The sequence below is a fragment of the Schistocerca nitens genome, chromosome 7 (assembly GCF_023898315.1).
Source record: "Schistocerca nitens isolate TAMUIC-IGC-003100 chromosome 7, iqSchNite1.1, whole genome shotgun sequence".
In the NCBI taxonomy this organism is placed as follows: Eukaryota; Metazoa; Arthropoda; class Insecta; order Orthoptera; family Acrididae; genus Schistocerca; species Schistocerca nitens.
The window spans coordinates 278303307-278316720 of record NC_064620.1 but is presented as its reverse complement, the minus strand read 5'-3'; the positions used below and the strand labels follow the sequence as shown (position 1 = coordinate 278316720).

Genomic DNA, 13414 nt, shown 5'->3' with positions numbered 1-13414 from the left:
AATCTGATATTTTATGGATATGAGTGTAGAATATTAGATCCCTTAACTGTGTAAGAGGATTACAGAAGATGAAAAGACAAAAAGGTAGATGAAGTTAAAGCAAAAGTTAGTGAAGAGCAGCGTGTAGTGATCTGAACCTCCCACAATGCAGTTGGCATGCATCGTTAGTGTCTTACAGATAAATGATGGTCACTGACAACCATGCCTCCATCCTTGCTACCCTCCCTATTTTCCTTTCCCTGTTGCTTCATAACCTGGGTTGTGAGTAACTGAATCTCCTTTCCCTTCTTCCCTTTCTTTCCCCTCTCTCCTCCCCGATGAGGAACATTTGTTCCGAAAGCTAGGAACGTAAATTTTCGGTTCTGTTTTATGTGTATCTATCGGCTGTACTGAGCTGAGGTAAGTACTGGCCAGCCCATCTATCTCTTTGTTAGTATTTGTTTCACATCTTTATATGAGATTTTCCATTAATCATTTTTATTAAGGAAACTGTCTGTTCTTTCTTTAAGAATGTATTTTCTCATCTTCTCCTACATTTTGAAGACACCTAAGAATGACGCATGTCTTCCACACTCAGTGGATGTTGCATCTACTGGGATGGCTAGCAAAAATTAAATCAGCTGTGTTATAGCAGCTATCAAAGCCTTATGATCCATGGTGTTTTAGCATAGTAGAGGGCTGAGTACATCAATTGTGGTGATACACACTGCCCAAGAGGAGTGATGCGTGTCTCTTCATTTTCTTATGGATGAATGATACTTACAACTGAGAATTATAAAATGAAATGTCATAGGTAAAAGTGCAGTTATTAAGCAATGTTATTATTTTTATTTGCACGTGGTGAGCTCTTATCAAAGGATGACATAAATTTTCAACATGGGATGGTAATGGTAGGAACTTTGCCAGAGAAAATACCTGCTCAGATGCAGAAATGAGTATGTCATTGAACACTGACCTGCATTGGAGATACATTGAGTTCCGAAGTATAGAGATAAACAACCGAAACACGTTAAGACACTTCGAAATAATGTTTCTCAGTCTTGCTGGTTTGGATTCTGAGTTTGTACATGACATACTGAGACAAGACTGTAAATGAGGTTATGTATGTTGTGTGGAGATAGTACCCATGTTATTAATACTACTGAAATCTCAGAAGATATTTGGTAGAGATTAGAAATATGATGTAACAATTTTTAACTGCAATGTACGAACAGATGGATCAGAAGTCTGAGCAGAATCAAAAGGCACCACAATTAAGAAGAAAAGATAACAAAGAACTAAAATGAAAGACACGGTCTGAACTATATCGTGGCAATTCAACTTTGGTCTTGTATACCAAATAATTATGCACAACATGACTTGAATATTCAATTTCTTTGATGTGTTTTATACTGTTAGAAGGTGTAGTTTCAAAACAGATGTTTCTGTGAATTTAGTGTCTTCAACATAAAATGTAGCAAGATGAAATTACTCCATTTGCTACCATTCTACACTTTTATTTAGATACCTGATTTTTTTTTCTTTTGATTATTAGACTGATGTGAGATGTACCTTGTTTACTTAAAATGTCAAAATTCCTATCTATGCAGAACTTTATTAAAATTTATAGGTCAGTAGATTGAGTGCTGCTAACTCTCACGGCACAGTTAGTTTTCCATAAAACATTTTCCTTTAAGAGAAATCTGTAACTTAAGTTGTTCCAATATCAAGTGATCATAGAAATGTGGTGTGTGCTAATAACTGCTTATTCACAAAAAGATCTAGCTCATTGCATACCCCTAATCTTACTTTTTCCAATAAACAATTTATATTTTCTGAAAAGTTGTTGTTGTTGTTGTGGTCTTCAGTCCTGAGACTGGTTTGATGCAGCTCTCCATGCTACTCTATCCTTTGCAAGCTTCTTCATCTACCAGTACCTACTGCAACATACATCCTTCTGAAGCTGCTTAGTGTATTCATCTCTTGGTCTCCCTCTACGATTTTTACCCTCCACGCTGCCCTCCAATACTAAATTGGTGATCCCTTGATGCCTCAGAACATGTCCTACCAACCGATCCCTTCTTCTAGTCAAGTTGTGCCACAAACTTCTCTTCTCCCCAATCCTATTCAACACCTCCTCATTAGTTATGTGATCCACTCATCTAATCTTCAGCATTCTTCTGTAGCACCACATTTTGAAACCTTTTATTCTCTTCTTATCTAAACTATTTATCGTCCATGTTTCACTTCCTGCATAGGTCTATCTAACATCTATCCACCTGGCTACACATCCTGCCCATTTCCATTACATTTTCATTAAGTCATAACTATGCTCATCACTTGTCTGATCCAATTGTTTGTTTTCTAACCTATCGCACTAACTCTTGACATGCATATCTCAATTGCTCATTGATGCGAACAACTCATTTTTGAAAGGGTTTGGTTGATTGATCCATGTCTCTCGTTCATCAGCTGAAGCTGATAATACAAACTGATTTCAAACTTTCTGAGTTAAGATAATGGAAGCCAAAACATCTGTGTGGCCTCATTTACTCTATGGACATTCATGTAGTTGGCTGCCATTTGATTGTACTAACATGAAGCATGCAATGTCACTCATGTGCACACAGTTTTCTGTAGTGCCTGTCCTAAAAACTCTCTCCCACCTGGCACAACCCCCATCCCAACATAGTCCACCTAGTTATCGTCCATGTTTCACTTCCATACATGGCTACACTCCGTACAAATACTTTCAGAAACAACTTCCTGACACTTAAATCTATACTCGATGTTAACAAATTTCTCTTCTTCAGAAACGATTTCCTTGCCATTGCCAGTCTACATTTTATATCCTCTCTACTTCGACCATCATCAGTTATTTTACTCCATAAATAGCAAAACTCCTTTACTACTTTAAGTGTCTCATTTCCTAATCTAATTCCCTCAGCATCACCCAATTTAATTTGACTACATTCCATTATCCTTGTTTTGCTTTTGTTGATGTTCATCTTATATCCTCCTTTCAAGACACTGTCCATTCCGCTCAACTGCTCTTCCAAGTCTTTTGCTGTCTCTGACAGAATTACAATGTCATCGGCGAACCTCAAAGTTTTTACTTCTTCTCCATGAATTTTAATACCTACTCTGAATTTTTCTTTTGTTTCCTTTACTGTTTGCTCAATATACAGATTGAATAACATCAGGGAGAGGCTACAACCCTGTCTCACTCCTTTCACAACCACTGCTTCCATTTCATGCCCCTCGACTCTTACAACTGCCATCTGGTTTCTGTACAAATTGTAAATAGCCTTTCGCTCCCTGTATTTTACCCCTGCCACCTTCAGAATTTGAAAGAGAGTATTCCAGTTAACATTGTCAAAAGCTTTCTCTAAGTCTACAAATGCTAGAAACGTAGGTTTGCCCTTTCTTAATCTTTCTTCTAAGATAAGTCGTAAGGTTAGTATTGCCTCACGTGTTCCAACATTTCTACGGAATCCAAACTGATCTTCCCCGAGGTCCGCTTCTACCAGTTTTTCCATTCGTCTGTAAAGAATTCGTGTTAGAATTTTGCAGCTGTGACTTATTAAACTGATAGTTCGGTAATTTTCACATCTGTCAACACCTGCTTTCTTTGGGATTGGAATTATTATATTCTTCTTGAAGTCTGAGGGTATTTCGCCTGTCTCATACATCTTGCTCACCAGATGGTAGAGTTTTGTCATGACTGGCTCTCCCAAGGCCATCAGTAGTTCTAATGGAATGTTGTCTACTCCCGGGGCCTTGTTTCGACTCAGGTCTTTCAGTGCTCTGTCAAACTCTTCACGCAGTATCTTATCTCCCATTTCATCTTCATCTACATCCTCTTCCATTTCCATAATATTGTACTCAAGTACTTCGCCCTTGTATAAACCCTCTATATACTCCTAACACCTTTCTGCCTTCCCTTCTTTGCTTAGAACTGGGTTGCCATCTGAGCTCTTGATATTCATACAAGTGGTTCTCTTCTCTCCAAAGGTCTCTTTAATTTTCCTGTAGGCAGTATCTACCTCTGCATATCCTCAGGAAATACCATGGTTGTAGCTTCCCCTTGATTTCAGCTGTTCTTAGTACTAACAAGCAAGCCTGTATTGGCTGATGGTACAAGCTCAGAACCATCAGTCATCCAGAGAGCGTAGAATTTGTAATTACTAAAATGCTTGCTTGACCTTCTTCAGGAACCCCATGTTAGTCTTGCCTCTTCACATGTAACCATCTGATATGGTTGCACCTGCAGCACTGCTACGCATTTCATTGAGAAATTCAAGACACATGGTATGGCAAGGTCCTTAGTTAGTGGGAAACAATATTGTTTTGTTATTTGTGACTATTGGAAGAAAATATTATTTCTCTTGTATTTAATTGAACATGATTTTTCTTTTCTGTTCATGTATATTCCTCTAGAAAGCTGATTAACATCTGCCATGAAGCAAGTTACTGGGAATTGATGAAATTTCCAGTTCCATCTCATATAACAAAGATATATAACAAGTGGCATGATTTGAAGATACTATATGAAAGCATAGTAACAATTGCTCAGGGCTTCAACAAGATAGTAACATGTGAGTCTTTTCTTTCTTTCTACATGGTTTGTGTTGTGTATTTAATGACCAGCACTAATTTGTTAAAACCAGCTCAATACAAAGATGGAAAAATTCTGTGATAATCAAAGCCAATGTGTTACTGTAATGCTATTTAGCATTTGAATCGCTGTACATCTTGTGTTGTTTCATGTCATTTTCAGCTTTATCTGATTCTGAGCGGTTACTCTTCAGAGAATCAATAAAGGCTTGCAATAAGAAGATTAAACCAGGACTTACATCTTTAAAGTGGAACAGTGACGTGTCTGATATGTATATTTCAGAATGTCTTACATGTATAACAGAGGTAAAATATTACGAATTATCAATGTCTCTTTGTGGTAAAATGCTTTACTAGAATTACTGCAGTATGTTTTATACTAGGATTTGTGTTGTAGTTCCACGATATGGTATTGTTCCAATTTTTCCAAATCAGATGGTGCAATTGATTATTCAAAGAATCTGCTAATTAAGAAATTGAATCAATTAGAGAAATTACAAATCAAGGAATTTTACATGTAACCCACTAATCCACTGCGGAGGTATACATTTTATCAACCATACAGTTCATCTAACCTCACCAATTTTCCATCTAACATACACTTAATGAAAATTATTGGGTGATTCAGTAGAATTGCATCACTACTTAATCTGACCCTTAATTATTACAAAGTGAAATATACTTGCCAATTTCACTAATTATTCTTGCACGTGTCTTTCTATATCACCACCAGACAGTAGGTCAGCAGTCTGGAACTAGCTATCAACCAGCTAACATCTCTATGTCAGTTTGTATAATTACCGAGCAGTAATCACTTTGTCAGCATATTAGTGACAAAGTTTGTATACAGTAATCATGTTAGTGCCATGTAAGTAGTGCCATAAAAGTACATGATCAGAAAAATTGTTAATTCTTTTGTACTTTAGGGTCTCTCCATGAAAAGTGAAGGTTTTTGCACCTTTGTTTAGTGGCAACTCAACAAAGTTCAAATCATCAAACCTTTGCTGTACGTAGTGTCATATTCAGGTTTATCTGCTTTTTATTTATTTATTTTCAGGTTAATACTTCAATTTAAATTGTACAAATCTTATGTCTGTAACCATGGATTACCCTGTTGTGGTTGAGTTTCTGGCAGAAATTGTACTGGAGGTCACCATCACACAAAAGGAGATACCTGTGTTTACTGGTATTAGAGGGGTAGGTTTTTTTGTTAGAGTCAGGAATCAGGCACTCTGTAGTAAAAGAAATTAAAACAACAAAAAAAAAGCCCCACAAAATATTTAGGAATGCACAGAAAAGTAAGATTAGCTTATTTCATCAGAATATTAAAGGAATGAGTAATAAGGCAGAAGAGCTTCTTGTGTGTTTGGAAAATTGAGAGCACCAAAAGATAGGCGTTGTGTGTCTTTCTGAGTATCCCATAACCACAAGGTTGGGGAAGTTAAATATAAAAGTTAACACTCTAGCATCTTAAACAGGTAGAAGTAATATGGGAAAAAGAGGAGTTGTTACATATGTTAAGACAGAACACAAATTTAAAAACATCCAAGTTAAGTAGATTTTGAAGTGATCTGCACATACAAGTGTGAGCTTGTGAATTAATACTAAAAATAGCTCACTTTTAATTGTAAGTGTGTATAGATCTCCACTGGAAAATTTAGAACTGTTTATGAGGCATATGCATACCTTACAATGCTCTCTATCAGGCAGCAGCAAGCAGTTAATATTCTGTGATGATTTCAATATAGATTTTCTGAAGGATTCTGACAGGAAAAATTATCAGTAAACCTTATTTGAATCCTACAATTTGATCTCAGTAATAAACTTTCCATTGCAGCTGGATGAATACAGTAAGATCGTAATTGACAATGTTTCCTTTGATGAAGTTCAAAGCAAGGAAATGACTGTATACCCATTAACAAATGCGCTCTCTGATCATGACGCATGGTTAGGATATATAAGATAGTACCTTACAGCATAGATTGTCCTAAGTGGAAATCATTTAGAACGATTAATTATTCCCGGACAAACATTTTTAAGAATAGTTTACAAGAGATGACCTGGGATGAAATTTGTAATGAGCCAAATCTGATACAAAATTTAATCTATTCCTTGATAAATTCAAATTGTTATTTGAAAATAGCAGCCCACTGAAGTTAATGAGAAATTACATTAAACAGCCATGTAAAAAACCATGGATTGCTAGAGTAATTAAAGTATCTTGTGAAAGGAAAAGGGAAATGTATCTGTTGGTAAGAACAATCATGCAGTCGCTGCACACTACAAAATTACCAAAAAAGTTTTTAACATGCACATTATCTCAGAAATGGTTAATTCCAACAACAGATGTAAGTGTGAATAACAATAAAAACACTCAATACATAATAAACATTCAGATTATAAAAATTTTAGCAATTAAAAAGGTCGATAATGTTGTGGTGTTTCCAAAAGCCACCTCAGATGCAGTTGCAGTCAGGTCTAAGATCCAAAGATGATAGTGGCCCCAAGTGTTTGAGATGTGCTTGTGTGTATGTGTGTGTAATGTTTTTAATGTCTGATGAAGGACTTAAAAGTCTGACAGCTGAATTTACAAGCATTGTTTTTCATTTTGTGTATATGCAACACATCACCTCTCATAAATACATTCTTGTTTATTGCTGAAAAACTGATGTGACCTATCTACACCTACATGTGCCTGAGGCTCATCAGTTTCTAATTGAAGCCACAGGTTATTATTTTCCACATTGACCACAGAGCTGTCAGATGAAGTTTTTAATGTGTTCCTTCTGTTACCTGTTGCCACTTCCCACCTCCTTTGTTGTTCTCCCTCCTGAACCTCCATAACTTTCTTAGACTTACCTAATTCAGCCTGAAGGTCAGCAATTTTCCCTTCATGTTCTGCTATCTTCCTGTTTCTGCTACATATCCTACAAAGCCACTTAAGATCCTCTTTACTTCTCCAATTCCCACACTACTATAGTGAACCCAGTAGAAAAAAAAAAAAAAAAAAACTACAGCTTCTCTCATACCATCCCCCAGAACTAACAATTCTACAGCAGCCAGAGGCATTGCTCATGATAAAATAATACTTTAGTATGAAAAGTCAGTCAGACTACTGTTAACCAAGAAGCACGTTTACAAAAAATTGGCCTACACGTAACTGTATAAACAAACTTCTTGTGCAAAGTTTATAAATCAAACAAATTCTTATAATTTACAACGTTCCAGGAATATGAATGAAATAATGAAAGGATATATTTTACTTGAATTGATGGAAAGAGAAAAGAACAATTGTATGAAATTCAGTAAGTTAACTGCATTAAAATGTAAACAAAAGTACGACCCTAGCCCGACTTTACAATCTTTTCGAGTTTTCTGAAAGAAAATATAAAGAAAACTGGAACCTTTAGTAATAATCTTGGAGTACACAAAGTTTTTAATACTTTAAAAGAATGAAAAACTCATGTCTCACCTGTGCGGGGCTGCACTGCATGCCAAAGCAGTCAGCTAAGCACTGTCTGTGCATTGTTTTGTGCTAAACACATCAGCTTTCAATTATTTAATTTTAATTCTTGTTGATGATCTTGTTGCCATAACTGGTTCTCCATTCCAGATTGAATATGACAATATTTTTAGCTCAGTCTCCTACTTATTAGCCGTCAAACAGCATTGCTAGGAATAGGCCTGGTAAAACTGAAAAAAAGGCCACTTTAAATCTGAAGCTTTGGTATTTAAATTAAATATATAAAAACTCTTCATCAGCAGAAGGATAAGAGGCAAGAAGTTAAAAGAATGATGTGCATATGCTGAAGGGATGGAAATATTCAAAGACAGATAAAAGTTACAGGAAATTGATCAGAAGTAAGGTGATCTAACAATCAAGAATGATATATTGGAATATGGATAAAAACGAGGTGATAGTAAAAGTGGATTAAGTTGAAAATGTGTGAGATATATGTGGAGAAAACAAAAGATAGAAGAAAGGTACAAAGGGAGCACAAATCCGAGAACTGTCAAGTTAAGGATGTGGAAAACAAGAGAGTACGAGGTGTGATCAAAGAGTAGCAGGAATTTTTTAATTTGGTGGCTTTATAAATCTGATTTTGAATTTTTTTTATCTTGATGGTTCACATGTTCCTGATGTATGTTTGCAGTTTCAGCTGTTTTGTATATTTGGTTTATTGTTGACAGTAGAAAAGTTTATACTTTTTTAGTGTGCTCGGCAAATTTTTGCTTTCGAAGAACATGGTTCAAATAATTTGCACTAAACTTTGCATGAAGAAAGAAATAAAGTGCAGCACAGTTTTTGTAATGTTGACTGCAGCTTTTGGCAAACTTACTATGACTGAGACAGTAGTTTGCAAGTGGTACAAACATTGAGAACAGAGTCTAGAAGACATTGAAGATGACAACTGCCCTTGGTGCCCTTTCATGTCAGTTACTGCCAACAATGGGGAAGAAGTAAAGGAAATGGTGCTGGAAAATCACTGAACCACCATCAGAGAGTTTGCTGATGATGTCGGCATATTCTTTGGCTTATGCTAAGCAATTTTTTTTGGATATTTTGGGCATGAAATGTGTAGCACCAAACTTTGTTCTAAAATTGTTGAATTTCAACCAAAAACGATGTTGCATAGACATAGCTCAGGAATTGCTGAATGATCTAGAACTTCTAAAGAAAGTTATAACAGGTGAAGAAACATGGTTATTTGGGTATGTTTTCAAAACCAAAGCCCATTCATCTCAGTGGGTTCCTGCCTTATGATCATATGGATGATACGGAATACTAACTGGAAGTTTATGGACCGACCTGTCCATGGCAGTGCTGGAGGCAGAAATCTGGTTAAATCATTCAGATTTGACTGGAATATATGAGTATGCAAATAAGGATTGTATGGTTTGTTTTCATACACAAGTGAAGTTGAAGTGCCAACTGTTCAATGCAGTATTACGATAAATAACAGACTACTCTGATGAAGGCAGGGGGTTTTTCATCTTTTTTTTTCCTAAAAAGAGTTTCAGGCCCACTGTGGGCTGTGTTTGCCAGTATCTCATTATCAAATTTAAATGAAATTATGGTCTGTTATTTCTGTTGCTATGTACATGTTCTATCATATTTTGTAGTACCTACACACAGAAAAGATGTAGAGAACAAATTTAAAAATGTGATAAAGAAAAGTCAGTCCTCTAGTCAGTCACAACATCCATTACAGTGAACCGAATTCTTTTTTGGATTTAGATATTTAAGTGATCTCCTGATTTTGGACCTGTCTTTACATTCATCACCAACTAGTTTGTTTTCTCACACATTTGCTCACTTGTCATATGTGTGTCTTGGTGAGATTCTGTCACTAAGCCAATCTAATCAGTCCTGTGGTGTAACATATCACTCTGGCAGAATGATGTGTCACACTAAGTCTACACAGCTGACTAGTGATGGTCATGATTGTTGCAACAACACAGTAGTTTACTAGTTGAGAATGGGAAGCTGTTTCTCTGTCTTTGTTATCCATTTTGCATGGAACATTTATATGAATGGTTGCCCCATGTCCACAAGGTGGGACGGTGATTGCAGTGTTACCGTGATTTGCGGTAGATGCTTGGGGTTTGTGTAACCTCCATAAGTCAATATTCCAGTTTCGAGTAGCACGGTGCATTACTGAGGAAACGCATGCACTGTGACATGCTGAATATCACCACAGAACAGAAGATCTTTAAAAAAGAACTATCAAAAATGTCATTAGTCAAATGTACAATCTCAAACTGTACATATGAGTGATGTATTTCTGTTACTAAATGTTGAAATATGATAAGTGATTGTACATAAAGATATAGTATAAGCATTTGGTAAAAGAAGTAGTATGTTGTATTTCTTTATAAAAGTTAAAAATTAGTGAATTTTATCTGATAACAAAATAAACACAGCAGGAACAAAGTTAAGTGAGTTGTGCTGACTCAGTCCAAGAAGAAAATTTTTTTTTACAGGTACAGCAGTTCAGAACTTACAAGGGAACCTCCCCATCGCACCCCCCTCAGATTTAGTTATAAGTTGGCACAGTGGATAGGCCTTGAAAAACTGAACATAGATCAATCGAGAAAACAGGAAGAAGTTTTGTGGAACTATGAAAAAAATAAGCAAAAATATACAAACTGAGTAGTGCATGCGCAAGATAAGCAACATTCAAGGAGAATGTGAGCACAGGAGCGTTGTGGTCCCATGGTTAGCGTGAGCAGCTGCGGAGCCAAAGGTCCTTGGTTCAAGTCTTCCCTTGAGTCAAAAATTTTCTTCTTTTTTTCGCAAAGTTATGATCTGTCCATTCGTTCATTGACGTCTCTGTTCACTGTAATAAGTTTAGTGTCTGTGTTTTGCGACCGCACCGCAAAACCGTGCGATTAGTAGACAAAAGGATGTGCCTCTCCAATGGGAACCGATAACATTAGATCGCAAGGTCATAGGTCAACCAATTCCTCCACAGGAAAACACATCTGATATATTCTATACGACACTTGTGACGGCATGTGCGTCACATAATTGTCTGAAAATAAAAAATTAAAATATTCACTCAAAGGAAGACTTGAACCAAGGACCTTTCGTTCCGCAGTTGCTCACGCTAACCACGAGACCACGGCGCTCCTGACCTCTTGTTGTCCTTGATGTTACATATCTTGCACATGGACTACTCAGTTTGTATATTTTGCCTTTTTTTTCATAGTTCCACACAACTTCTTCATGTTTTCTCGACTGATCTGTGTTCAGTTTTTCAAGGCCTATCCACTGTGCCAACTTATAACTAAATCTGAGGGGGGTGCGATGGGGAGGTTCCCTTGTTAGATAACAAAAGGATATCATTGCAGTCACAAGATTGATTCATGATTGGTGGCTCTCTTTCCCATTGTAGAACTGCTAATTACCCATTTACTCCCAATTTTCTTTTTCAAATACAATATAAAAAGTGAAGTGTCCTCTGCACTCTCTCATTTATTTCATTTTCTCTTGCCTCTGATTTGAACAAAGCCAAAAGTGTGATAATTTAGACCTTCTTGTTTAAAATTTGTGCATGTGATTTTAAAAGGTGCTTTACAGAATATGTCATGTTGCTTTATTAACATGCCTCATAAGACATGGGGAAATATTGATTTTAAATGAATGTGTATTTTTTATAGCTTCAAGACTTTGTCGATGATTTTAAGAAATCAAATCTGGAAATTGTAAGGATCTGTGAAAAAGTTTGTGATTCCCCACTAATATTAATTGAGCCAATGAGGTCTTTTGAATTACCAGAACTGAAAGATCATTTGAATCATTACAGGTGAGACCCCTTTTCATTCATTTTCTGTAGTTTTTTATTTTTTGATATTTTCAAAACATGTTTTGGAGGTCGTATACTTCTTCAGAATATGCTGTCAACTAGATAGGAACACATGCAACAACAGATATCTTTGTGTTCTGTAGTCTTTTGCACTGCACCAAGGACATCATTACTGCCTCAAAAAATTGGCTGAGAATCTGTCAGTCATTGTCAAAATGAGTCACTGAATGACTGCTTGGTTCGAAAGTGTACTTATTTATTTTTTGAAACTCCAGAACCATGTGACTCAATGGGAAGATCATATTGCTTGTGTCACAGAGATATGCAGGGTGATACAGAATGAGTAGTGGCAGCCATGGGCAGGTGGCAGCACTGCGGGTTCATGACAGTTAGTGAGTAAACATTCCGCCATTTCAGTAACCATGGATCAGTGGAACAGACAACAGCATGCGTTAGCCATAAAAATGTTTTATAAAAAACAGTGGTAGTTTGGTAGTGGTCCAGAGGGAGTTTTGATGTTTTTATAATTTAGGACATCAGAAATCCCTAATATTCATGTTGAGAGTCAGCCTAGAGGGACAGACGTCACGATGCTGTTCCGTCGAAACACGCGATAAAATGTTGGCTTAATAACACTGAAGTGACTGGATCTGCCCTCAAGAAGAAACTAACAGACGACCAAGAGGTGTGCATTCTCTAGAGAACATTGATGTTGTTTGCGAGTCTGTTTTAGGGAGCCCACGACATTCAATATGTAACCAAGCAGCAGTGGTTTGAATGTCTCGGGAGAGTGTTTGCAGAATTCTTCATCTTGATTTAAAATTTCATCCGTACAAACTACAGATGGTGCAACAATTGAAGGACAAAGATTAACAAAAATAAACAATGACAATGAATTTCTTAACAAGTTGCGGATGTCAGATGAGGCACATTTTCATCTCACAGGTTATGTGAATAAACAGAACTACCATTACTGCGCAAACACAAATCCTAATGATGTTCATGAGTGCCCTTTGCACGCTAGTTACAGTGCCAATATGGTGTTTTGTTTCATCACTTTTTCGAAATGAACAGGGAAACACAATAACTGTCAATGCCGATAGTTCTAGAGATGTTAAGAACTTTCGTTACACCTGCATTGAACAACTTTCAAAACGTTCAAGAAACCTGGTGGAGTGACATCACACACTGCATGGCAATCAGTGACATATGTGCGAGAATTGTTTGGCAACCATGTGACCTCAAGATTTGATATCATTCCCTGGCCCCCTATATCAACAGATTTATCTTTTTGTAATTTTTTATTGTGGGGCTACCTGAAGAGCAAAGTCTACACAACTCAATCAAGAACCCTGGATGAGTTACAACAGAGAATTTGGGATGCAATTCACAGTATCCCAGCTGAGATGTTCCAGCAGTCAACGAGGAATCTCAACAGTAAATTTCACGAATGTATTTGTACAGGAGGGTGCCATCTAAAGGTTGAATGTCTCGGGAGAGTGTTTGCA

The 13414-nt window shown here is 36.7% G+C and overlaps 1 protein-coding gene across 1 annotated transcript in view; it reads left to right on the top strand.

Moving 5' to 3' along the window:
• The window catches only part of LOC126195572 (dynein axonemal heavy chain 2), a 957657-nt gene that overhangs the window by 112524 nt on the left and 831719 nt on the right, over positions 1-13414 (top strand). Inside the window, 6 exon segments of the mRNA XM_049934198.1 lie at positions 486-600; positions 794-840; positions 895-1059; positions 4420-4577; positions 4760-4902; positions 11761-11906. Coding sequence (XP_049790155.1) covers positions 486-600; positions 794-840; positions 895-1059; positions 4420-4577; positions 4760-4902; positions 11761-11906 — 774 coding nt within the window.